The sequence below is a fragment of the Scyliorhinus torazame genome, chromosome 15 (assembly GCF_047496885.1).
Source record: "Scyliorhinus torazame isolate Kashiwa2021f chromosome 15, sScyTor2.1, whole genome shotgun sequence".
In the NCBI taxonomy this organism is placed as follows: Eukaryota; Metazoa; Chordata; class Chondrichthyes; order Carcharhiniformes; family Scyliorhinidae; genus Scyliorhinus; species Scyliorhinus torazame.
In genome coordinates, this window is record NC_092721.1 from 88,087,000 (window position 1) to 88,114,872 (window position 27,873).

At 45.8% G+C, this 27,873-nt stretch overlaps 1 protein-coding gene across 2 annotated transcripts in view; it reads left to right on the plus strand.

The window, feature by feature from the left end:
* The window catches only part of mtmr2 (myotubularin related protein 2), a 148,200-nt gene that overhangs the window by 79,717 nt on the left and 40,610 nt on the right, over nucleotides 1–27,873 (plus strand). Inside the window, exons 7-11 of one of the 2 annotated variants that reach the window (XM_072476390.1) lie at nucleotides 13,958–14,041; nucleotides 17,026–17,175; nucleotides 18,368–18,556; nucleotides 22,151–22,336; nucleotides 23,145–23,351. In XM_072476390.1, coding sequence (XP_072332491.1) covers nucleotides 13,958–14,041; nucleotides 17,026–17,175; nucleotides 18,368–18,556; nucleotides 22,151–22,336; nucleotides 23,145–23,351 — 816 coding nt within the window. The remainder of the gene's footprint in view (nucleotides 1–13,957; nucleotides 14,042–17,025; nucleotides 17,176–18,367; nucleotides 18,557–22,150; nucleotides 22,337–23,144; nucleotides 23,352–27,873) is intronic. The other variant, XM_072476391.1, reaches the window with a different exon arrangement.

The window sequence follows — 27,873 nt, forward strand, 5'->3', positions numbered from 1 at the left end:
CAATGCCCCCAGACTGGTGCCCTCCACAAAGCTGCCTCCATCCGCTCCCAAATCGACCCCGCCCCACCACCCGCTTCCTTATCATGGCTAGATTAGCCACCCAGTAATAATTACTAAAATTCGGAAGCGCAAACCCCACCTCTCCCCCGATTACGCTCGAGCATCACCTTCTTCACTGGTGGGGACTTACCCCCACACAAAGCCCAGGATGATTTTATTAACCCTCTTTAAAACGGACCGCGGAATGAAAATTGGGAGACACTGAAATACGAACAGAAATCTCAGTAGGACCGTCATTTTGACTGCCTGTACTCTCCCAGCTAACGACAGCGGGACGCATCCATCTCCGAAACTCACCTCTCATCTGTTCGACCAACCGGGACAGGTTCAACTTGTGTAACCGACCCAGTCGCGCGCCACTTGTGTCCCTAAGTACCTGAAACTGTCCCCTACTAACCTAAACGGCAGCTCCTTCAGCCGACCCTCCTGACCCCTCGCCTGGACTACAAACATCTCACTCTTTGCCATATTCAGTTTATACCCCGAAAACCGCCAATGTTCCCTAAAATCGCCATAATTTTGCCCATCCCTGCCCCTGGATCTGATATGTATAAGAGCAGGTCGTCCGTGTACAACGAGACTCCATGTTCAAAACCCCCCCCCGAGCCCCGAGCCAGCCCCTTGAAGCTCTCGGAGCAATTGCCAGTGGCTCTATAACTAACGCAAACAACAGTGGGGCGAGGGGGCACCCCTGTCTTGTCCCCCGGTACAGTCTAAAATAGTCCGAGGTCATCCCATTTGTCCTTACACTAGCCTCTGGGGCCTGGTACAACAGCCTAACCCAGCCAATAAAGCCCCTATAAACCCAAATCATCCCAGCACCTCCCATAGATAGTTCCACTCCACCCAGTCGCACGCCTTTTCCGCATCCATTGCCACCACTACCTCAACCTCCCTACTCTCTGGGGGCATCATGATTACATTGAGCAGCTTTATATTGGCCACCAACTGCCTCCCCTTGACAAACCCAGTCTGATCCTCCATAATCACATCCGGCACACAATCCTCAATCCTGGAGGCCAAAATTTTGGCCAGCAACTTGGCATCCGCATTAAGCAGGGAAATCGGCCTATATGACCCGCATAGCACCAGGTTCTTGTCCCGCTTCAATATCATCAAAATAGTGGCCCGTGACATCGTCGGGGTGAGCACCCCTCTGTCCCTTGCCTCGTTGAAAACCTTAACCAGCAACGGGCTAAAATCCCCGAGAACTTTTTATAGAACTCCACCGGGTACCTGTCCGGCCTCGGGGCTTTACCCGATTGCATTGCCTTCAACTATTTCTTCGGCCCTAATCGGGGCCCCCAGCCCCTCTACCAGCTCCCTACCCACCCTTGGGAAGATCAGTCTGTCAAAAAAACGCCTCATCCCCTCCGGCGATGTGGGGGGGTTCTGAGCGGTAGAGCCTACTGTAAAAGTCCCTGATCGCCCTATTTATCCCTGCTGACTCCCCTACCAAGTTCCCATCCCCATCAACCACCCTCTCTATTTCCCTGTCCGCTTCCCTCTTCCTAAGCTGCTGTGTAAGAATTCTGCTGGCCTTCTCCCCATGTTCATAAAACGCCTCCTTCGCCTTTCTAAGCTGCTCCACTGCCGTACCTGTGGACAACACCCCGAACTCAGCCTGCAGCTCCCAACGCTCCCTCAAGAGTTCCACCCCCGGGGTCACCGCATACCTCCTGCCTATCTGTATGATCTCCTTAACCAGTTGTTCCGTTTCTGCCCTATCCATCCTGTCCCTGTGAGCCCGGATCAAAATCAGCTCCCCTCTCACCACTGCCTTCAGCACTTCCCAGACCACCACTGCTGCGACTTCCCCCATGTCATTGACCTGCAGGTAATTCTGCATGCACTTCCTCAGCCTTTCGCACACCGCCTCATCTGCCAACAACCCCACATCCAACCTCCATTGCGGGTGCTGGAAGCTTTCCTCACTAACTTGCAGTTCCACCCAGTGTGGGCCATGATCCAAAATAGTGATGGCTGAATACCCCGTGTCCACTACCCCTGCCAGTAAATCCCTGCTCAAAATAAAAAAGTCTATCCGGGAATAAACCTTGTGAACATGCGAATAACAAGAAAACTCCTTCCCCGTCGGCTGCCTAAACCTCCATGCCCCCCATCTGTTCCATGAACCCTATCAGTTCCTTTGTCGTTGCTGGCACCCTCCCCTTTTTCGAACACGACCGGTCTAGGCCAGGGTCGATAACTGTATTACAATCCCCTCCCAGAACCAGCTTGTGTGAGCCCAGGTCAGGTATCTTCCCCAGCAGCCTCTTTATAAATTTCACATCATCCCAATTTGGCATGTACAGATTCACCAAGACCACCTTCCTCCCCTCCAGCTTACCGCTAACCATGACATAATGCCCCTCCCCCCCCCCCCCGTTCGAGACTATACTGCCCACCTGAAATTGCACCCGCTTGTTGATCAAAATGGCAACCCCTCTAGTCTTGGTGTCCAGCCCCGAATGAAAGACCTGACTGACCCAACCCTTCCTTGGCCTGACCTGATCCGCCACTTTCAGGTGTGTCTCCTGCAACATTACCACGTCCGCCTTCAGAGCCCTCAGATGCGCGAACACACCTGTCCTCTTGACCAGCCCATTCAACCCTCTAACATTCCAGGTGATCAGCCTAGTTGGGGGGGCACCGTGCCCTCCTCCCTCCGCCGATCAGCCATCCCCTTTCCTGGGCCCGCCACCAGCCCATGCGGCGCGCCTCCTGGCAGCCCCCACCACCGACCGACCTCTCTGTCCCGAAACCTAAGTCCCTCCCTCGTCAGCAGAGTAACCCCCCACTCCCAGCAACAACACTTTGTGATCTAACCCCTGCCATAGATTAATCATATGCACACCCCCACTTTGCTTCCGTGGACTAGCTCATCCAGCTAGCCTGGTGACCCTCACTTCCGGCGTCAAGAAGTCTCCCACCTATTGTTACCTCATTCCCATCCCCCCCACCCATCGTAACCACTTCCCTCATCAAACTGGCCCCAAACAATCACCCAATTATCATAAGAGACAACCCAAAAAGAAAAACACACAGAAAACCCCCCAATAGCATAAATCAAAGTAATACACAGTAAAAAGCCCAACCAGCCACCCCCACCAAAACACCTAAAACCCGCAGAAACCGAATAACTTTTACTTCCCCCTTCTTCAACCAAACACAGATACAGAAGAAAAAAGACAAGAACATATGAACATCACTGAAAAAGATGCAACTTAAGACAAAAAGTTCTTAGTTCAGCACCAACCCTTTCCTCTTGGCAAAGTCCATCGTGTCTTCGGGCGACTCAAAATAATGGTGCTGGTCCTCATGCGTAACCCAAAGACGCGCCGTGCATAACAGTCCAAATTTCACCCGCTTCTTGAACAGGATCGCCTTAACTTGGTTAAAGCCTGCCCTTCTTCTGGCCACCTCCACACTCAGATCCTGATAGACACGCAAAATACTGTTCTCCCATTTGCAGCTCCGTATACGCTTGGTCCACTGGAGAACACACTCCTTGTCCAAAAACCTGTGGAACCAGACAACCATCGCCCTGGGGGGGGTCACCCGGTCGCGGCCTCCTCGCCAGCGTTCTGTATGCTCTTTCGACCTCCAATGGTTGGGGTAAAGCCCCCTCCCCCCAAAAGCTTCTGAAACATTCGCCACAAACGCGCCAGCATCAGACCCCTCAGCCCCCTCTGGGAGACCGACAATTCTTAAGTTCTGCCGGCAAGCTCTATTCTCCAGGCCTTCTACCTTCTCAAGCAGCCTTTTTTGCTGATCCTTCAGCATCCCCACCTCCAGCTCAACCCCCGTTTGGTGCTCCTCCTGGTCCGCCAGTGCCTTCTCCAGCTTCTGAATCATCCGATCTTGGGCATCCAGCCTGCGCTCCAGCCAATCGATCGATTCCCTTATCGGATGAAGGCAGTCCTGTTTCTGCCGAGCCAAGCCCTCTTGAATGACCTGCACCAACTCCTCCGTTGATGGTTGGGCCGTCACAGCAGGTGTCCGAATATCAGCCATACTGCCTTCTGCCGCAGCCTCCACCCAGCCCTTGCTTGTCTTCTTATTTCTCGCTTTTTGATCCCTTGGGGTTCTTCGTTCCATACACTAATGTGAGGAACCAGTGCCAGATTGACTTCACCTTCAAAACCAGCGCTCAAAAACACAAAAAAGTTGGGGCGAAGGTCCAAACGTCCGGCCAGAGCAGGAGCCACCAAATGCGCGACCTACTCCCTCATAGCCGCCACTGGAAGTCCGCCCTCGTTGCTATGTTAAATGAATATCTAAACCTACTTTTATTTATAACTTGGATCTCTCCTGTCTTGAGTCTGTGATTTAGTGCCGATGGACCAGCTTTTAGATTAAAACAGTGCTATGGAGAAATTAATTATTTTTGAAGTTGTATAAGCATTTTGGTTCTAATACCTTTCCCTTTGCCAAGGCGTCCATGAGAAATCCTAGCTGGTATGACATCTAGTGGCTTGAATCAAACTCTCCAATTTAACGAGTAGGATGCTGTAATACCTTTTCTCCCTAATGGTGATAACAGGTTATGTTTCAAGAATAACTATGAAGCTATCAGTGTTCAGTCTTGTGCAATAGATCGGACAGCAACTTCTGGCATTCACACGTCCATAGTTACATGTGGAATCTGAAAATTGCTGCCCTGCTACTTGAAATGAAAATCACTTATTGTCACAAGTAGGCTTCAAATGAAGTTACTGCGAAAAGCCCCTAGTCGCCACATTCCGGCGCCTGTTCGGGGAGGCTGGTACGGGAATTGAACCGTGCTGCTGGCCTGTCTTGGTCTGCTTCAAAAGCCAGCTGTTTAGCCCTGTGCTAAACCAGCCCCAGAAGCATCATTATACTGCTACCTTGTCAAGAGACTTGAGGCAGAATTTTTTGTAAACTGACTGAAGCAGGGGCCGGTACATTTATGACTCTTTTGATGCCGCTTCATGCTTTCGTCCGGACTTGGAAAAATTCATCAACTTCACTTCCAGTTTCCACCCCATCATCACTTTTACCTGGTCCATCTCAGACACTTCCCTTCCCTTCCTTGATCTTTCTGTCTCCATTTCCGGCAATAGACTATCGACTAATGTCCACTACAAGCCCACTGACTCCCACAGCTATCTGGACTACAGCTCTTCGCACCCGACACCCTGTAAGGTCTCCATCCCTTTCTCTCAGCTCCTTCGCTTTCGTCACATTTGTTCCGATGATGCCACTTTCCGAAATGGTGCTTCGAAAATGTGTTCCTCCTCCTTCATACGGGATTTTCCACCTACAGTTGTTGATAGGGCCCTCAACAGTGTGCGATCCATCTCCCGCGCCACTACCTCGCCCCCACCCCTCCCTATCAAAACAAGGCTAGTCCCCCTCGTTCTCACGTTTCACCCCACCAGCCTCCGTATCCTCCACCATTTTCACCAATTCCAGCGTGATGCCACCACCAAACACATCTTCCCTTCACTCCCTCAGTCAGCATTCCGCAGAAACTGTTCCCTCCGAGATAATCTAGTCCACTCCTCCACCATACCCAACACCTCTCCCATCACCCATGGCACCTTCTCATGCAATCGCAGAAGGTGTAACACCTGCCCTTTTACCTCTTCCATGCTTAACATCCCAGGCCCAAAACATTCATTCAATGTTAAGTAGCGTTTCACTTGCATCTCTTTCAATTTGGTCTATTGCATCCGTTGCTCCCAATGTGGTCTCCTCTACATCGGAGAGACCAAACGCAGACCAGGTGATCGCTTTGCTGAGCACCTTCGGTCTGTGCACATTCAGGACCCTGGCCTTTCCGTTGCTTGTCATTTTAACACAAGACCCTGCCCCCATGCCCACATATCTGTCCTTGGCCTGCTGCAATGTTCCAGTGAAGCTCAACGCAAACTGGAAGAACAACATCTCATCTTCCAGTTAGGCACGCTACAGCCTTCCGGTCTCATTCAACAACTTCAGATGATTAGCTCTACCCCACCTCGACCCCTTTGTTTTCATTCCATTTCATTTTAACTGTCTTTTACCTTTTATTTTTTTCATGTCTTTCTTTATATATATTTACACCCCCCCCCCCCCCCCCCCTCATCTCATCCACCTTTCCTTACCCTTACCCTCCACCCACATCTACATCTGTCACAGTTTACCCTCTGATGTTAGTTTCCCTGCTGTTTGGCCTTTCACACCTTTTGTTCTATCTGGGGACTGCTATTAGCACTCTTCCTCCTTGGCTTCTGTGGCTATTAGCACCCTGTTTCCCTGGGTTTCTGTGACTATGACTCATCTTTCAATCTCACTCCACAGTATAAATATTTCCCACTTTCTCTGTCTTTTAACTTTGACAAATAGTCATCTGGACTCGAAACGTTAGCTCTTTTCTCTCCCTACAGATGCTGCCAGACCTGCTGAGATTTTCCAGCATTTTCCCTTTGGTTTCAGATTCCAGCATCCGCAGTAATTTGCTTTTATTTGAAACAGGAGCCGGGTCTGTTTCTGACATACAAACCTGTCTTTGGTGGAAAACTGATTGAAGATGAGTTGTTGATTGATAAGGAGAAGGATTTAAATTCCAATTATTTTGCTTTCTGTTCATGATCTTACAATGAATTAAATATTCTAGTTTATACACATTGGTTTAGACTCTGCATGTCTTGGTGAGGATTTTTCAATTTATTTGAAGAGTTTGACCGTTGCTGATCATGCACGAAACAGATCAGTGTGGAGGATGATGTACAGGATCAGACACCCAACGGCAACAAATTGCCATTGAAAAGCTTGCCAAAAGAGCCATTCCGTCATCAATGATTGCAAATTCCAAGCCAATATTTGTTTTCGTTGAGTCCAAGTTTTTCGAATTTCCCTTTAGACCCTAACCAATTTTATCTAATCTATGTTAAGAGCATCACAGCTGGCTGTGGGTTTGGAATAATTAATTGCTACATTCACTGATTGTAACATATAATTAAATAGTAAACAGAACTTGTGGTAAATATGATTCCAGAATTGAATAGAAAGATGCTCAGTGATGGCTTGCATAAGAAAAGAATATTGAACTGTTAGGAAGGACATTTTAATTCATTTTATATGCCTTTTTATTTAGATTTTAAGAAGTATATAATTTTGAACCATTAATTTTGGTGATTAAAATGCTCAACCATGCACAACTAAATTTGTTCCCAACCCCATTCACCCTCAAAATCCTGCATTCTTTTCTCATTGTTATCACCTATCCCATCTCTGCCTGAGTTCAACTCTTATCAGTGGTCTTGTTGGCCGAGAAATAGCACTGCTGCCTCACTGTGCCAGGGACCCGGGTTCAGTTCCGGCCTCGGGTGATTGCCTGTGTGGAGTTTGCATGTTCTCCTTGTGTCTGCGTGCATTTCCTCCCACACTCCAGAGATGTGCACGTTAGGTAGCTTGGCCATGATAAATTGCCGCACAGTGTCCAAAAGGTTAGGTGGAATTACAAGGATAGTGTGGGGCGTGGGCTTAGGTAGGGTGTTCTTTTCAAGGGATGGTGTAGACTCGGGCTGAATGGCCTCCTGCATTGTAGACATTCTGTGATACTCATAACAATAGGATGTAGGACTTCCGGGTGCGGCGATGACCAGCTGAGTCGCACGTTTCGGCAGCTCCCTGTGAAACGGACTTTTGGGCTCTTGATAGGAGCCCCAACGGCAATTTTAACGGCTGAAAACACCGTGCGGTAAACCAGAAGGGTGTTCCCCCTGGACACGGATGGAAAAAGGAGAGGAAAGTGGCCGGATTGCAGCGGATCCTTTGGAACAACGGCAAGGAAGGCAAGCAGAAACCAAGATGGCGTCGGAAGGTGGCAGTTTCATATGGGGCCCTGAACAACAAGAGTTTTTGAAACGCTGCGTGGAGGAGATAAAAAAGGAAATGAAGAAAGAGTTGTTGGCCCCGATATTACAGGCGATTGAAGGGCTGAAAGAGGAACAAAAGACCCAGGAGCAGGAGCTTCGGGTCGTGAAGGCGAAAGCAGCAGAGAATGAAAACGACATACAGGGCCTGGTGGTGAAGTCGGAGATACAGGAGGCACACCAGAAACGATCTGTGGAGAGGTTGGAGGCACTGGAAAATAACGCAAGGAGGAACAACTTGAGGATTCTTGGCCTTCCTGAAGGTGTGGAGGGGGCGGACGTCGGGGCATATGTGAGCACGATGCTGCACTCGTTAATGGGAGTGGAGGCCCCGACGGGTCCGTTGGAGGTGGAGGGAGCATACCGAGTTATGGTGCGAGGACCGAGAGCAGGAGAAGCTCCCAGAGCCATAGTGGTGAGATTTCTCCGTTTTAAGGATAGAGAAATGGTCCTTAGATGGGCGAAGAAAACTCGGTGTAGTAAATGGGAGAACGCGGTGATCCGCGTCTATCAAGATTGGAGTGCGGAGGTGGCGAGAAGGAGGGCGAGCTTTAATCGGGCCAAAGCGGTACTTCACAAAAAAAAGATAAAGTTTGGAATGCTGCAACCGGCAAGACTGTGGGTCACATATCAAGGGAGGCACCACTACTTTGAGACGGCGGATGAAGCGTGGACTTTTATTGTAGAAGAAAAATTGGAATGATTGGACTACGAAAATGAACGTTTGGACAAAGTGGTGGGACGAGTGGGGGGGGGGGGGGGGGGGGGGGGGCGAAGAGGGATTGTATGATTAATCCTGCGGTATGGTAACTTTTCTTTCTCCCACAGGTGGTGATGGGGGGAGGTGGGGAGGGAGAGGAGATGGGGCGTTGGCCATGGGAGGCGGGGCCGAGGGAGAGGCGCGGGCTTGGTTCCCGCGCTATGATAATTATGGCGGGAATAGAGAAGCAGGAAGGAGGGGGCGCCGCACGGGGCGAGCCGTGATCACGGGGGGAAGCCGAGGTCAGCCAGAGTTTGCTGACTTCTGGGAGCAACATGGGGGGAGTAATTACGCTAGCGGGGGGAGGGGGGAATTACTGGGTTGCTGCTGCTGGGGAAAGGGGGGAGTGGGTGCGGGAAAGGATGGGCGGGGGGGCACCGTCTGGGAGAAATACAGCCGCGTGGGAACTGGGCGAGAAGCTGGAAAAAGATGATGGCTAACCGGCAAGGGGGGCTGATCACGTGGAACGTGAGGGGGCTTAACGGGCCGATAAAGAGGGCACGAGTACTCGCACACCTTAAGAAACTTAAAGCAGATGTGGTCATGTTACAGGAAACGCACCTGAAACTGATAGATCAGGTTAGGTTGCGCAAAGGATGGGTAGGGCAGGTGTTCCATTCGGGGCTGGATGCGAAAAACAGGGGGGTGGCTATATTAGTGGGGAAGCGGGTAATGTTCGAGGCAAAGACTATAGTGGCGGATAACGGGGGCAGATACGTGATGGTGAGTGGCAAATTACAGGGAGAGATGGTGGTGTTGGTAAACGTGTATGCCCCGAATTGGGACGATGCCAATTTTATGAGGCGAATGCTAGGACGCATCCCAGACCTAGAGACCGGAAAGCTGATAATGGGGGGAGACTTTAACACGGTGTTGGAACCAAGGCTGGATAGGTCGAAGTCCAGGACTGGTAGGAGGCCGGCAGCAGCCAAGGTGCTTAAGGATTTTATGGAGCGGATGGGAGGGGTGGACCCGTGGAGATTCAGTAGACCTAGGAGTAAGGAGTTCTCGTTTTTCTCCTATGTCCATAAAGTCTATTCACGCATAGACTTTTTTGTGTTGGGTAGGGCATTGATCCCGAGGGTGAGGGGAACGGAATATACAGCTATAGCCATTTCGGATCATGCCCCACACTGGGTAGACTTGGAGATAGGGGAGGAAACGAGGGCGTCCACCCTGGAGAATGGATATGGGACTAATGGCGGATGAGGGGGTGTGCTTAAGGGTGAGGGGATGCATTGAAAAGTACTTGGAACTCAATGACAATGGGGAGGTTCAGGTGGGAGTGGTCTGGGAGGCGTTGAAGGCGGTGGTTAGGGGGGAGCTGATATCAATAAGGACACATAAAGGGAAGCAGGAGAGTAAGGAACGGGAGCGGTTGTTGCAAGAACTTTTGAGGGTGGACAGACAGTATGCGGAAGCACCGGAGGAGGGACTGTATAGGGAAAGGCAAAGGCTGCATGTGGAATTTGACTTGCTGACCACAGGCACTGCAGAGGCACAATGGAGGAAGGCGCAGGGTGTACAGTATGAATATGGAGAGAAGGCGAGCAGATTGCTGGCACACCAATTGAGGAAAAGGGGAGCAGCGAGGGAAATAGGGGGGGTGAGAGACGAAGATGGAGAGACGGAGCGGGGAGCGGAGAGAGTGAATGAAGTGTTTAAGACATTTTATAAAAAATTGTATGAAGCTCAACCCCCGGATGGGAGGGAGAGAATGATGGAGTTTTTGGATCGGCTGGAAATTCCCAAGGTGGAAGAGCAGGAAAGGATGGGATTGGGAGCACAGATCACGGTAGAAGAAGTGGTGAAAGGAATTAGGAACATGCAGACGGGAAAGGCCCCGGGACCGGACGGATTCCCAGTTGAATTTTACAGAAAATATTTGGACTTGCTCGCCCCGCTACTGACGAGGACCTTCAACGAGGCAAAGGAAAGGGGACAACTGCCCCCGACTATGTCAGAAGCAACGATATCGCTTCTTTTAAAGAAGGAAAAGGATCCGCTACAATGCGGGTCCTACAGACCAATCTCCCTCCTCAATGTAGATGCCAAGGTCTTGGCCAAGGTAATGGCAATGAGAATAGAGGAATGTGTCCCGGGGGTGGTTCATGAGGACCAAACTGGGTTTGTGAAGGGGAGACAGCTGAACACGAACATACGGAGGTTGTTAGGGGTAATGATGATGGCCCCACCAGAGGGTGAAACGGAGATAGTAGTGGCGATGGATGCCGAGAAAGCATTTGATAGAGTGGAGTGGGATTATCTGTGGGAGGTGTTGAGGAGATTTGGGTTCGGAGAGGGGTATGTTAGATGGGTGCAGCTGTTGTATAGGGCCCCAGTGGCGAGTGTGGTCACGAATGGACGGGGATCGGCATATTTTCGGCTCCATAGAGGGACAAGGCAGGGATGTCCTCTGTCCCCATTACTGTTTGCACTGGCGATTGAGCCCCTGGCGATAGCGCTGAGAGGTTCCAAGGGATGGAGGGGAATACTTAGGGGAGGAGAAGAACACCGGGTATCTTTATATGCGGATGATCTGCTACTATATGTGGCGGATCCAGCGGAGGGGATGCCAGAAATAATGCGGATACTTGGGGAGTTTGGGGATTTTTCAGGGTATAAATTGAACATGGGAAAGAGTGAGCTGTTTGTGGTGCATCCAGGGGAGCAGAGTAGAGAAATAGAAGACCTACCATTGAGGAAGGTAACAAGAGACTTTCGTTACCTGGGGATCCAGATAGCTAAGAATTGGGGCACATTGCACAGGCTAAATTTGACGCGGTTGGTGGAACAGATGGAGGAAGATTTCAAGAGATGGGATATGGTAGCATTGTCAATGGCAGGGAGGGTGCAGGCAGTTAAGATGGTGGTCCTCCCGAGATTCCTTTTTGTGTTTCAGTGTCTCCCGGTGGTGATCACGAAGGCTTTTTTCAAAAGGATAGAAAAGAGTATCATGGGTTTTGTTTGGGCCGGGAAGACTCCGAGAGTGAGGAAGGGATTCTTACAGCGTAGTAGGGATAGGGGGGGGCTGGCACTACCGAGCCTAAGTGAGTATTATTGGGCCGCTAATATTTCAATGGTGAGTAAGTGGATGGGAGAGGAGGAAGGAGCGGCGTGGAAGAGATTAGAGAGGGCGTCCTGTAGGGGGACCAGCCTGCAGGCTATGGTGACAGCCCCATTGCCGTTCTCACCAAGGAACTATACCACGAGTCCGGTGGTGGTAGCTACACTGAAGATTTGGGGACAGTGGAGACGACATAGGGGAAAGACCGGAGCACTGGGGGGGTCCCCGATAAGAAACAACCATAGGTTTGCCCCGGGGGGAATGGATGGGGGATATGGAATGTGGCAAAGAGCAGGTATAACGCAATTGAAAGATCTATTTGTGGATGGGAAGTTTGCGAGTCTGGGAGCGCTGACCGAGAAATATGGGTTGCCCCAAGGGAATGCATTCAGGTACATGCAATTGAGGGCTTTTGCGAGGCAGCAGGTTAGGGAATTCCCGCAGCTCCCGACACAAGAGGTGCAGGACAGAGTCATCTCAAAGAAATGGGTGGGGGACGGTAAGGTGTCGGATATATATATAGGGAAATGAGAGACGAAGGGGAGACTATGATGGACGAACTAAAAGGGAAATGGGAAGAAGAGCTAGGGGAGGAGATTGAGGAGGGGATGTGGGCAGATGCCCTAAACAGGGTAAACTCGTCGTCCTCGTGCGCCAGGCTAAGCCTGATTCAGTTTAAGGTATTACACAGGGCACATATGACTGGAACACGGCTCAGTAAATTTTTTGGGGTGGAGGATAGGTGTGCGAGGTGCTCGAGAAGCCCAGCGAATCATACCCATATGTTTTGGTCATGCCCGGCACTACAGGGGTTTTGGATGGGGGTGACAAAGGTGCTTTCGAAAGTAGTAGGAGTCCGGGTCGAACCAAGCTGGGGGTTGGCTATATTTGGGGTTGCACAAGAGCCGGGAGTGCAGGAGGCGAAAGAGGCCGATGTTTTGGCCTTTGCGTCCCTAGTAGCCCGGCGCAGAATATTGCTAATGTGGAAAGAAGCCAAGCCCCCGGGGGTGGAGACCTGGATAAATGATATGGCGGGGTTCATAAAGTTAGAGCGGATTAAGTTCGTCCTAAGGGGGTCGGCTCAAGGGTTTACTAGGCGGTGGCAACCGTTCGTCGAATATCTTGCGGAAAGATAGATAGGGGAGAACAAAGAAGGCAGCAGCAGCGGCCCAGGACTTGGGGGGGGGGGGGGGGGGGGGATGGGGGGGGGGGGGCCTGAGACAAGGCAGTTGCCAATTAGGGCTAGTTTTTATTTTTTTTTTTTTTTTTTTGTTATTTAATATTTATTTATTTGTTGTTGTTTTTGTTTAAATTTAAAAAAGGTCATTATTATCTGTATTGTTACAATGTTGTGTAAAGGATGCACAATGTACTGTGTTGGTTGACCAAAAAGTTTCAATAAAATATTATTTTAAAAAAAACAATAGGATGTAGTGCTATTTCACAAAACAACATAACTGGGATGCACAGTGTTTTTTGTTTGACATGTAGGGAAAATGTTTGGCAATAATCTGAGCATAATTTGAGCCCTGGGGGAATTTTATTAAATTCCCTCTCAACTCAGGAGATTTAAGTTCGCTTGTTGAACTAAGATGATCATTGGTAGTTGGTAGGCGGGGAGAGAAAGCTGTCCTGTTTCTTTTCTCTTGGCTCCCTTCTATTTGTCTGTCACCAGGATTCTCAACTACATATCTTGGCTGTAGATATCACTGCCGCCACCAATTATGTCATTTTCCCCCACAGAGAGGATGTGAAGCAAAAATGTTTTCTAATAATTTATTGTGTCTGACACGGATCTGCTGCTGCAGTTCTGTATCTGGAACCAGTGAGTCATTGTTCAGTGAAAGCTTGAATTAAAGCAAACTTAGTGATTTACCTGGCAATTCTCTTGATTTAAAAACAGAAAATGTTGGAAACACTCAGGTCTGTCAGTATCTGTGAAGAGAGAAACAGAATTAAGATTTCAGGTCTGTCACTTTCATCTCTGATTTAATTGAATATTTGGTCTTGAGAGCTACTGAGCCAGACTATGGTCCATGAAGATTCTCGAGTTAATATTGCAGGACAGTACAAAACTGTAATAGTTTGTCGGCAAATGTTTCACATCATGATCAGTTTTCACATCATGATCAAATTCTAATCTTCAGTCACTCTTTATCTGAGATTTAAAAAAATATTTTTCAGCCATTATTTGCCTATGACTACTGTGAAATATTTCCAGAAGATGGTTGGAAGGTTTACGACCCAATTGCAGAGTATAAGAGAATGGTAAGTGCCTTGTTCTGTTGAATTGCCCCCTTTAATCTGTCATTTGCAAGTTGTTGAAGCTTTTTTGACCTCTTTGAACCAGGGTCAAAACATGGCATGTATGTCTGTAATGGGATCTTATTAACATATTGTATAATTTATTAATACTGAATCAGTATGTATTAGAAGTAGCTTCTACAGATCTGTAATTTCAACGGCAATTTTTCTTGATCTCAGCTGTGGAACTGAGTCTATTTTAGTTAATGATATTTGAATCCAGGTGACAATAACAAAAGCAACTTATATTTATATAGTTCCTCCCAGGTGTTTCACAGGAGCATTACCGGGAAGGCAGTGAATTAGTGGTATTGTCACTGGACTAATACTCCAGAGACTCAGGATAATGCTGTCGGGACCCAGGTTCGAATCCCATCACAGCAGATGGTGAAATTTGAATTGATTAAATTCTGGAATTAAAAGTCATTGTCGATTATCGTAAAAACTCACCTGGTTCACTCATGTCCTTTACGGAAGGAAATTTATTGTCCTTAACTGGTTTAGCCTGCAAGTGACTCCAGATCCACAGCAATGTGATTGACTAATGGAAATTGTTACATATCTAATTATCCTATATTCGATGAATATGGGGTTAGTGGAGTTGCAGTATGCAATAAACCACAGACGTTTCCAGTAACTTTTCGTTTTCATGTTTGCGGGATGTGGACTTCACCGGCTGGGCCAGGACTTGTTGCCCATCCTTAATTGCCCTTGAGAAAGTGGTGGTGAGCTTCTTTCTTGAAGTGGTGCAGTCCATGTGGTGTAGGTACACCCACAGTGCTATTAGGGAGGGAGCTCTAGGATTTTGACCCAGTGACAGTGAAGGAACGGTGATATATTTCCAAGTCAGGATGGTGAGTGACTTGAACGGGAACTTCCAGGTAGTGGTTTTCCCAATATCTGCTGTCTTGGTCCTTCTAGATGTTAGTGAAATGAAAATGAAATGAAATGAAAATCGCTTATTGTCACGAGTAGGCTTCAATGAAGTTACTGTGAAAAGCCCCTAGTCGCCACATTCCGGCGCCTGTTCGGGGAGGCTGGAACGGGAATTGAACCGTGCTGCTGGCCTGCCTTGGTCTGCTTTAAAAGCCAGCGATTTAGCCCAGTGAGCTAAACCAGCCCAATGACCAGTGGTCATTGGTTTGGAAGGTGCTGCCTAAGGAGCCTTGGTGAGGTCCTGCCATGCACCTTGTAGATGGTACACACTGCTGCCACTGTGCGTTGGTGGGGAGGGAGTGAATGATTGTGGAATGGGTGCCAATCAAGCGGGGTGCCATGTCCTGGATGGTGTCAAGCTTCTTGAATGTTATTGGAGCTACACTTATCCATGCAAATGAAGGGCATTCCATCACGCTCCTGATTTGTGTCTTTAGGTAGTGGACAGGCTTTGGGGAGTCAGGAGGTGAGTTACCCACTGCAGGATTCCTAGCCTTTGACCAACTCTTGTAGCCACAGTATTAATATGGCTAGTCCAGTTCAGCTTCTGGTCAATGGTAACCCCCCAGGATGTTGATTCAGTGATGGTAATGCCAAGGGGGGATGGTTTGATTCTCTCTTATTGGAGATGCTCATTGCCTGACACTTGTGTGGCGTGAATGTTACTTGCCACTTGCCAGCCCAAGGCTGGGTATTGTCTGAATTTGCACGTGGATTGCTTCAGTGTCTGTGGAGTTGGGAATGGTGCAGAACATTGTGCAATCATCAGTGAATGCACCACATATGACCTTGTATTGGAAGGAAGGTCACTGATGAAGCAGCTGAAGATGGCTGAGCCTAGGGCTACCCTGAGGTCCTGCAGTGATGTCCTGGGACTGAGATAACTGACCTACAACAACGGCATCCATCTTCCTTTGTGCTAGGTATGTCTCCAGCCAATGGAGAGTTTGCCTCCTGATTCCCATCTCCAGTTTTGCTAGGGCTCCTTGGTGCTATATTCAATCAAATGCTGCCTTGATATCAAGGACAGTCACTCTCACCTCACCTCTGCAGCTCAGCTGTTTTGCTCATGTTTGAACCAAGGCTGTACATTTTTTAATATAAATTTAGAGTACCCAATTATTTTTTTCTAATTAAGGGGCCAATCCACCTAACCTGCACATCTTTTGGGTTGTGGGGTTGAAATCCACGCAGATATCGGCAGAACGTGCAAACTCCACACGACAGTGACCCAGGGCTGGGATTCAAACCCAGGTTCTCAGTGCCGTAGTCCCAGTGCTAACCACTGCGCCACCGTGCTGCCCCGAACCAAGGCTGTACTGAGATCAGGAGCTGAGTGATCCTGGCGTAACACAAACTGAGCATCAGTGAGCAGGTTATTGCCAAGTGCCGCCTGGTAGCACTGTTGCCGACCCCTTCCATCACTTTACTGATGATTGAGACTGATAGGGTGGTAATTGGCCTGGTTGGATTTGTCCTGCTTTTTGCACAGGACACACCTGGGAAATTTTCCACATTGCTGGTAGATGCTAGTGTTGCAGCTGTACTGGAACAGCTTGGCTAAAGAGCATGAAATAGAGAATCCAAAACATATTTCATACTCACTAAACTGCCACCATTCCGTCTGCTATATTTTATTGACTCTCAAAGTCTATTTTTAGAAACACAATTTAGGTATTTAACAAAAGTTTTTTAAAAAGTGCTGGAAATCTGAAATATAAACCAAAATTGCTGGAAGTATTCAGGCAGCATCTGTGAAGAAAAAAAGAGTTTTGAGTTCATGTTCATGTGACCAAATGTTTAAATTAATCTCAAAGTTTACCTCTCACCATCTTTTGGTTATCCCTCCTTCTTTGATTTGATATTCATTTTTTTAATCTCATGCGGCTAAGAACAACTTGAGATATTTTTTATGTTAATAGAATTCTATAAATGCAGCTTGACTATTATCTAACTATGTAGTAATGTATTTTATATTGTCTTCACACAAAAAAGATTATTTTTAATTTCAGGGTCTACCAAATGAAAGCTGGAAACTAAGTAAGATAAATGATAATTATGAACTTTGTGATACTTATCCTGCCATATTGGTGGTGCCAGTGAATGTCCCAGAAGATGAGTTGAAGAAGGTAGCAGCATTCAGATCCAGAAACCGTATACCAGTAAGTACAAAAATTCTACTGATGAAAATGTTTGATTTTGGATACAAATCCCTGGAATAGATTTTATATTTCTATGGAATGGCATCTTCCTCAGTACTTTATTTTTAAATAAGGACAGCTGTTTGATTTGTTTTGCATATTTAAATATGTGTGAAATGTAACCAGGATATTGGTAGCCAGGTTGAGCTGTACAACTATACTAAATCGGAGTGATAGGTGAGCAATTTCTTGTGGTAAGTCCTAGATCAGTTAAGCTATGAGTAATCGCTGAACTAAAGTGAGAGTCTTCCACAGAAGAATGGAAGGAAGTAATTTAACTGGAAGTAACTAATGTCCCGACGGACTGGTTAGGATAGCAAAATTAGATCACTAAGTAGACTACTAATTCATTTTGGTAATTGATTCGTAAAAGGAGTTGGAAATGTTGAAGAAAGAAAATTATGTAGCAAAATTCAATTTTACAATATCTTTATTAACAGGCTAATACAATTAAAAGTTTTCACCTGTGGATCAAAGCTGGTGAGATTAGACTGTTAAAGTTCTGATATTGAACATGAAGTTGCCACAAGTTTGAGATTTTCAGATTCCCAATAATTGTTTCCCCTCATGATTTCTACTTTCATATTTGTGCTCTGGTGGGATGTAAATTTCTACTTCAGTATCCCCATTCTTTTACAAATAATCTCAAATCAACTGGATTTACTCTCTGTGAATGCTAACGTTTTTTGTTCTGTCTAAATGTTTTTCTGTCCATTTAAAAAGTTTGCACGAATCTATGCTCTAATCACAAGCTAAATGTTCTTTTGAAATCTAATACAATAGCAATTTGGATTACGAGGTATACTCCATGGCCATGATGCATTTTTCATAATGAATTGAATCATCAGATAGCGTGGTAATTCTCCCTATGAAAAGATGAGTTGGTTGGACTTATTAGCAAATGTTATATTTCAAATATGCAGTAGAATTCATGATATAAGTTATACTACTACTGGGAGAAATACTTTGATTTGTGAATGAAGGTGGTTGTGATAGTTGAGGCAATTGCTTTTGGAGATATTCAAATTGAACCTTTCCATAAAATTGCATTCTGAAGATGATCTGTCTAGTGACTAACTGACACTTCAATAAACTAAATTCAGATTTGAACCTATAAAATATTAGGATTGTAATCACTTCATCTTCCCCACAGGTAATATCATGGATACATCCAGAAAGCCAGGCAACAATCACTCGCTGCAGCCAACCTCTGGTTGGTATGAGTGGCAAGCGCAGCAAAGATGATGAAAAATATCTACAAATTATTATGGATTCCAATGCACAATCTCACAAAATCTTTATCTTTGATGCTAGGCCCAGTGTTAATGCAGTGGCTAACAAGGTAATGTTTAAACTTTAATTTTCGAATGAGCCGGTCCTAATTGAGAATTGTTTGTTTTTCGCATTGTTTCTTTGTGTAGATGTGAGGGTGTATGCTTTGAAAATTAACTTGGGTCAAACAGGACTTTGCTACACTCCATCAGGTTCACCTGAACAAATAGCCATGGTAGTGGTAGGGCTATGGAATGATATTTTGGCTGCAGTTAATTTTGGCCGGTATTGATTTTACCTATTTTAAACTAGATAACAATCTATCTGTTTTATCAGTGACTTAACTTTCAAAGAGTCCAATGTCAGCAAGGCTAGTGTACTGAGTTTTGGTATTATCAGCATTCATACAGAAGCTGATGTTGTGCTCAAGGATTATGCCATTTGAGAAGTAGCATTTAAACCATATTAGAACTAATTCTATGGATACTACATTAGGATTAGGGTTAAAACTCCTTTTAGACCTCATAAATGATCAAAAACATTATCTTTTTAAAGCTTATTGCTCAGAGTAAAACTGAATTTTGGTTGGTATGTAGTTTTTTTTCCAATGGCTGCATTCAGATTCCCTGAGGGATATGTGGTTCGATTTTATTTTCAGTATTACGTTTGTGATATTGCAATGCCTCCCTACTTTTGGCGTGGGGAAAACCTATATTTTATGTTGGGGTGGTGGTCCCTTTAAAAATTAGTTTTCCACGAAAGATTTCTTGTAAAAAGCAACTTGCTTCCAGATACAGATCGTGCAACCAAGCTGCTAGGGAGATGAACAATAGTAATGTAAAGGGGTAAACAAGAAGTTCGTTACAAGAAGAACTAGATTCTGTGTGTGGTTCTGTTTTTGAGCAGTTTAGCTTTTGAACACATTGGCTGCAGGGATCATCTTTTTGGAGCAGAATTCAATTGAAGTCTGTGTGCTGACTGAAAAGGTCTAAAACCCTTCATAATTGAAGGATTTACTAACTGTGAGTTGGACTGCAAGCTGAGGAAAGAGAGAAAGAGTTCTTATATACAAGATTCCAGAGTTAAAAAACATTAGACCCAGGAAAGATCTGCCCCGCCAGTGACGTCTGTGTTACTGGGACTTTACAACCATGGGATGGTTAGAGGAGATTTGAAGGGACAGCTTTCCTCAGGTGTGCAGAAGGCCCAAGAAATATTAACCCTTATATGAATCTTTGAAATAAGTGGGTAACCTTCCAATTTTTGTCACGTATATGACATGAGCTTTTTTTTGGCGGGATGTACGTCAAATGGGTGTAGAAAGAGGTTTGAATTAAGATGTTCTGTTTCCAGTATAAGCACCAGTGTTCATTGCATTTCTAATATCTTTAACAGAACTGCATGTTTAATTAGTAATATTCATGTCCCTTGAATTTTGTGCAGTAAAATTATTTTATTTTGAACAGTGAACCCTGTGGTTTCAATCTTTTAGTATTTGCAAACAAAAAATAACGTTACTGGTCTCTATCGAGAGCATGTATGTTCTTACCAGTCACATTCCGGCACCTGTTCAGGTACACGAGGGAAAATTCAGAATGTCCAAATTACCTAACAGCACATCTTTCAGGATTTGTGGAAGGAAACCGGAGCATCCGGAGGAAATTCACACAGACAGGGAGAACGTGCGTACTCCGCATAGACAGTGACCGAAGCTGGGAATCGTACCTGAGATCCTGCCGCTCTGAAGCAACAGTGATAACCACTGTGCTACCGTGCCGCCCAAGTTTGATGGTGCATTTCCTTAGGCTGGATTGTGTGGCGGCAAATCTAGGAGGCTGCCTCCAGATGGTATCCTCCAGCACCGCAATGTGTGAATGTAAAATAGGCCATGATGACATGAGTCACCAATACCGTGTCAACATGCCAGACTTTGAAATTACACAAGGCGAGTGAGTATAGAAATCGGCAGCCCTCCCACCGATTTAAAATTATTAATTACAGCTATTGAGTTTGTTAATGTCCCAGTCATCCGCAATTTTTCATTGCCTGCCGCGTTTGTTGGATGTGAAAACATTTGGGAGTATTTTATGGCAGCCGTGACAAGTCGCCTCAATGGTGGATGAAAAGGCCTGCCACCAACCATGGCTGATTGTAGCAGCAGATTATGTTTGTCAATATTGCTGTGTCTGCTTTTAAAATAACTTCTTTAAAGCTTTTTTGAGCCCTCCAATAAAAAATAAAGATTGCGAGCAAGGGCCTTTAAACTTGTAGAGTTTAGCAATCTTAATTGGCCTCTTTTCTGCTGGACGACTCCTTGACCATCTGACACTTGATTTGATGAGTTGAGAAGGTGGGAGCAGGAAGGAGCAGACCTCTCAGTTTCCATTCTGCTTTCACACCCTGTTGAAAAACATAAAATCTAGCCCCGAGTGATCTGTACCTTTTGGCATTGATGGACATAGCCTCAGGAAATATTAAATGTAACCAATGTCTTTGTTACTTCTACTCTCCTCAGACCAGCAGCAATGGGTGACACAGTAGTTAGCACTGCTACCTCACAGCTCCAGGGACCCGGGTTCAATTCCAGCCTCGGGTGACTGTCTGTGTGGAGTTTGCACTTTCTTCCCGTGTCTGCGTGGATTTCCTCCGGGTGTTCCGGTTTCCTCCCACAGTCCAAAGATGAACAGTTTAGGTGGATTAGCCATGCTAAATTGCCCCTTCATGTTCAAAAGGTTAGTTGGGGTTACTGGGTTATGGGGATAGGGTGGAGGTATGGGCTTAAGCAGGGTGCTCTTTCCAAGGGCCGGTGCAGACTCGATGGAGTTGGATTCCACAGAACACTGTAGCAATGGTTCACAAGTGTGGCAGTTGTCCTTCAAACTGTATACGGCATTCCCAGGCAATTTGTTTACATTCTTTTATGACATAGCTAATGTTAGAAGGTGGCATCTGCATCATCATGAGAATGGTTCTTGCCAATGCATTCATATTGGATTTGTTGGATTGGATTTGTTTCTTGTCACGTGTACCGAGGTACAGTGAAAAGTATTTTTCTGCGAGCAGCTCAAACGGATCATTTAGTATATGAAAAGAAAAAGAAAATACATAGTAGAGCAACACAAGGTACATAATGTAAATACATAGGCACCGGCATTGAGTGAAGCATGCAGGAGTGTAGTATTAATCAGGTCAGTCCATAATAGCGTCGGCTAGGAGTCTGCTAACAGCGGGGAGTAAGCTGTTTTTGAATCTGTCTGTGCGTGTTCTCAGACTTTTGTACCTCTTGCCCGATGGAAGAAGTTGGAAGGTGAGTAAGAGGATGGGAGGGGTCTTTGATTATGCTGCACACTTGCCCAAGGCAGCGGGAGGTGTAGATAGAGTCACTGAATAGGAGGCGGGTTTTTGCGATGGGTTGAGCGGTGTTCAAAACTCTCTGAAGTTTCTTGCGGTCTTGGGCCAATCAGTTGCCATACCAGGCTGTGATACAGCCAGATAGGATGCTTTCTATGGTGTATCTGTAAAAGTTGGTAAGAGTCAGTGTGGTCATGCCAAATTTCCAGATGCCAGTGCATTCATGTTAAGTCCTGTTGTCAGTTGAAATTTTGAAATACTGTAATTTATAAATGTGAGACCGTTTTGCTTTATTATATTTGGGTTTGCTCAGGCAAAGGGAGGTGGCTATGAAAGTGAAGATGCCTATCAGAATGCAGAGCTGGTCTTCCTTGATATCCACAATATCCATGTAATGAGGGAATCCTTACGAAAATTGAAAGAGATAGTTTACCCTGACATAGAAGAATCCCGTTGGTTGTCGAACTTAGAATCAACACACTGGCTGGAACACATAAAAGTAAGTTGAGTCTTCACTATGTTTGTGCATTATCAGTTCAACCTGAACTAGCAACCAGGGTGGGAGATCCGTTGATCCTTTTGTTTCTAACAATATTGAGCTGGAGAAAGTTCTGGCTCATCCACTTCTGGGCTTTATCCACTCAAATGTGCCATCTTCAGGTTACGCAAGGATGTTTTCAACAACAGTGGAAGAGCTTATTTGTTCTTAAAAGAAAATGGGCATTTAGGCAATATTTTTGTCATATATACACAAGTGTTACTTTATCTTTGTCAGTTTTATTTAGTACCTAAAGTTAACACTTAAACAGAATCAACATAACTTAGTCTAATTAAGATATTAACCTTAGTGCTACTTCATTACTTTTGCTATTCAAAAATCATTGAAATCAAGAGTGCTAAAGCTAAGTGCTAGAAATTGATTAAAAGTAGTCTAATTCCGTGCATTGACACTTTGTAAAAAGCAGCTCTGCGCAGTAGTATAATGAAGAATAAGCACAATATTTCCTGTTTTTTTTAAACTACATGAAATTTCCCTAAAAGCTTTCAGAAGGACATAATGCCAAATGTTATCTTCAATATTGAAGAGAACTGGTCCTTGTTATTAATTCTTTCAAAGGATTAACCTATTAAATAGAATGGAATGCTTTCAGATATAATTTTTAGCGTACAGTTTTAATTAAGTTCATTCTTGGATGATCTCTAATGCAAAATGTCAAATTCATTTTTGTTGTTATCAAATTACTCAAACAACTTACTGTCACTAGATTTACACTTGTTCCATAAACAAATATACTTGTGTTCCATAGCTAATTCTTGCTGGTGCTTTGAGGATTGCTGACAAAGTTGAATCTGGAAAGACTTCAGTTGTGGTGCACTGCAGTGATGGTTGGGACCGAACGGCACAGTTGACATCTCTGGCAATGCTTATGTTGGACAGCTATTACCGTACAATTAGAGGCTTTGAAGTACTTGTTGAAAAGGAATGGCTTAGCTTTGGCCATAGATTTCAACTTGTAAGTATAGAAACATTCTACATGCGCTCAAAGCAGCATTAATTTTAGCCCCACTAGAAATAAGAGAAGGACATGCACAATATTATCCACTTATTCTGTTAAGGATCCATGGCATTGATTTGATTTGTAAAAAAATATTTTTATTCAAGGCTTTTCAACAAAAATATAAATATGCAGAATATTAAAAGAACAACAAAAGAACATCAGAAGAACATTGCATCAACCCAACAAACAACCCAACCTTCCAGCGCTCCCGACACCAGCCCCCCTCCACTCTCCTGCCTTCCCCATTTTAACCCCCTTACCCCCCTCTCCCACTTGCTGACCCCTCAATCCTCCTTGAAGAAATCAGTAAATGGTTTCCACCTCCGGGTGAACCCTTCTACTGATCCCCGCAGAGCGAAGTTGATCTTCTCTAACCTCAAGAATTCAGGGCCCTCGGTGGCCCCCGCCCAAAGCTTCTCACCTCTCCATCCCCCTCCAGTCCATCACTCCGCCCCTCCCTTACCTCGCAACTACCAACAAACAAAGAACAAAAGGCATACTCGCCATCGCCGCTGCTCCATTGAAACCCACCCCAAACATTCTACCATAAATGCAAAGCTCCTCTCCAAAGTTCAGTGTCCTCACACTCGTCCCAGTCCATGGTCTCTCATAAAGCCCATTGTGTCCTCTGGTGAGTCCAAATAAAACTCCTACTTCTGATGAGTCACCCACAAGCGGACAGGGTACAAAAGCCCAAATTCACTCCTTTCTTGAAGAGGGCAGCCTTTACCCAGTTGAACCCAGTTCGCCTCTTCGCAACTCCGCTTCCAGGTCTTGGTAGACCCACAGCTCACTCCCTTCCCAGGTGCACATCTTGGTCTGTCTCACCAATTTCAAAATCTATTCCTTGTCCAAGAACGGTGCAACCGCAGCACCATCGCCCTCGGCTGCTCCCCCACCTGCAGCCTCCTCCTCAGTGCCCTGTGTGCCCGGTCCACTTCGAGAGGCTGATCATAGGCCCCCTACCCCATCAACTGTTCCAGCATCCTTGCCACGTACTTGGCGGCCTCCGCTCCCTCGGTGCCCTTGGGCATCCCAACTATCCTCAAATACTGTCGCCTGGAGCAATGTCTCCAGGTCCTTCAACTTCTCTCTCAGCCTCTTCTGACTGTCCACCAGCATTCCCAGCTACACTGCCAGCGAAGCCATCTGCTCCTCGTGCTCCCCCACCACCTCCTCCACCTTCTGTATCGCCAGACGCTGAGCCTCCAGCCTCTGCCCCACTTTCTCAATCGCTGCTCTGAGTGGCTCCAGCACCTTAGCCAGGTCCTCCGAGGCTTCCTTCCTCTGCTGCTGGAATTTATTATTGAAAAACTCCCATAGCTGCTCCGTCGACCACTGGGTGGGCAGTGCTGCCACTTTGCCCTCCGCCATCTTAACCTGTGGCGCACCACAAAAACTGTCCTACTCCAGCTGCTCTCTCTTTCTCATGGCACTTCTCGTCCTCTGATCCATGCACCAGACTCACCAGAGGTGCCCTTCTCATATCTTTTGCCCTCAATGAAAAAACCCATTCGAATGGGGAAGGGTCATCTTGAGCGGGTGCCACCAAATGTGCGACCACTCACTCCATGGTTGCCACCGGATGTCCTCCGTGGCATTGTTTTGATGAGAAACGGGGATTCTGGTGTCCAGGCCAATAGTTATCCCTCAATCAGCATCATGAAAAAAGACTGGTCATTATCACCTTACTGTTTGTGAGATCTTGATGTATGCAAATTGGCTGTCTCGTTTCCTACATTACAGCAGTGTCTGCAGTTCAAATATTCTTCACTGACTATGAAGCAGTTTGGGATGTCCTGAGGTCATGAAAGGTGTTACATCAATACAATTTTTTTAAACAAAGTTATGCATACACCATTTAGAGGAACTCTTATAATTTTTTAATCATGTTCTCAAGTAAACTATGTAAATTTGATAATTATATGTGTTTCAAATGATTTTTTGCCACCTTGCACTTGATAACATTTTTGGGAATCTAAACATTTGGTCCTGGTCTTATGTCACCATGTACAATCAACCTCAGTTAAGCTGGTGTCTTCTTGCTTCCACTGCGTACAAAGTAGAATCTTCTCTTAACGACGCCTGGACACGTTTATTGCAATTGAGAAATTGCTGCAAAGACACGTCTTGCAATTAACAATATTAGTTAGCTTTTTGGTCAGCATTTATTCACATTGCACCATATTTGTGTTGCATGTTTCTCCTGGGTCATGAAAATACAATGGAACTGCAGTGTTAAGGTTGCACCTGGAATCTCAATTATACCTCGATGATCATCTTCTTAAGCAATAAAAAATGGTTGGAGCAAGAAAGAGTGAAGGATGGAGGGAACAAAATGCTGTGAATTAAAATCAAACGAACTACCGAAAGATAAATAGAGACCATCTTAATTGAGTTGATTGTATACTTTGAATAAGTCCAAGATTTAAAAAAAGCTCAGATTCCCAACAATGTTATCAAGTGCAAGGTGAGGGAAAAAACATTTAAAACACATACAATTTGCAACTTTACATCAATGTGAGATATACAAGAGTTCTAAATCACATGCAAATAGAGTGGGAAAGAGGTAGATCAAGAGAGAATCAAAATATGAGGGGGGAAAAGGAGACAAAAAAAATAAGGTGCATCTAGTTGGCCTTCCCCCATCCTTGCAGTTTCATGATAAAACAGGAAGATAGTTATTTAATCATAGCAATCTGTCTCTATCAATTGGTATACAACAGATGCAGAATCTCTAGTGGTGGAGGGCTTTCGGAACCGTAGGTCAAAGTCACCATATTTAGGGGGACTGGGGAGAGGGCTATTTAGAGGGTCTGTGGGAGGGATCTCTTTAATTAGTAGGTCTCTGCTAGGGAGGGGAATCTTGTGGGGGTGGGGTATGCAGTCCTTGCATTGTGGGGGGGAGGGGGGGGTGCTCCAAAGGACTTTAAGGGCAACTCCCTTAAAGAGTTACCAACTTGGCGCCCACCGCGAGGTCCACCACGTCAGATACTTGTCAGGACCAGCACCAATGCTCGACCACGTGATTCCCGGCCCAGAGGACTGGAGAATCACGCAGGCCCAGAAAATATGGTGCCCAGCCGCGGAGCGTGAACCTCGATCCCGATGCCAGCGGGGGGCTGGAACTTTGGAAACGGGCGGGGATCCCATTTTCTTCCAGTCGCTGGATTCTCCACCACATTGGGAGCTCCAATACTGGCGGCATAAGGCGGAGAATCCAGCCCACTATCTTTGGAGCATCTATTAGTGGCTTAATTACTGTTTTTGCTTATGTTCTATTTTCTTTAGTTTCTGTTACTCACCTGCTTCCATTCCTATGTATCCAATCTTAATCCATGAATGCCTGAAATTGTCCCTCTTCTACTTTTGCACAATAATCTCCGGTGTTCCCCAAGAATCTATTCTTGAATCCATTCTATATCTCATGCATGTTGCCCTTTGGCAACACCATCTGAAAACATAGTGCAAGTTTTCATATATATGCTGAAGACATACAGTTCAACTTCATCTCTGTTGATCTACCCCCACTGTCTATAAATTATCCCACTGCTTGTCTGACATTAAGAACTAAGATGAGCAGAAATGCCCTCCAACAAATACTGGGAAAACCAAAACCATTGTCTTCAGTCCCCACCACAAATTCAGATCCCTGGCCACTGACTACATTGATAAATCCTTGATAACCTGTCGGAGGCTGAACCAGACTATTTGTAACCATGGTGTCTTGGTTGATGCCAAGATCCAACCACCTATCCATGGCATCACCAAGATCGGCTACTTCTACCTCCATAACATTGCCCAACTCCTCCCCATCTCAGTTTTTTGTTGCTGTACCTCTCATCATTGCCTTTGCTAACTACGGACTTGATTTTTCCAATAAATTCCTAGCTAGTCTCCCACATTCTTCTCTTCATAAAATTATTGCCATCCAAAACTCTGCTGCCCATGTCCTAACTTGCATTAAGTCACCCTGTGCTTGCTAATCTATACAGGCTCCGGCTCCTGGTTAACAAAGCCTTGATTTTGACTGTTCTAGGAGCTTGTGAGGCATATAGTTCACCACTCTTTTCTCCATGGCAATGTCTTGACCAGTCAGAGTTGACTTGCCAACGAATTGGCACCCTTCTCCTTTGATATGAATTGTTGTGATTTTTTGCATTTGGTCGTGATTGAGTGCCAGATGAAAAGCTTTGGCAACATGTCTCTTCAGCAATATTCAAAGCTTTGATTTTAAAATTCTCATTCTGTCTTACAGATCCTTCCATGGCTTTGCCTCCCCCTATCTCTGTAATCTCCTCCAACCTTCCAAACCTCCAAGATACCAGTGACCCTCCATTTCGATCCACTTGAACAACCCCAATTTCAACAATTCGATCAAATCCATAAGCACTGGAATTCCCTTCCTAAACTCCTCTGCCTCTCTTTTCTCTTTGATAATACTCCATAAACATGCCTATTTGACAAAGCATTTTGT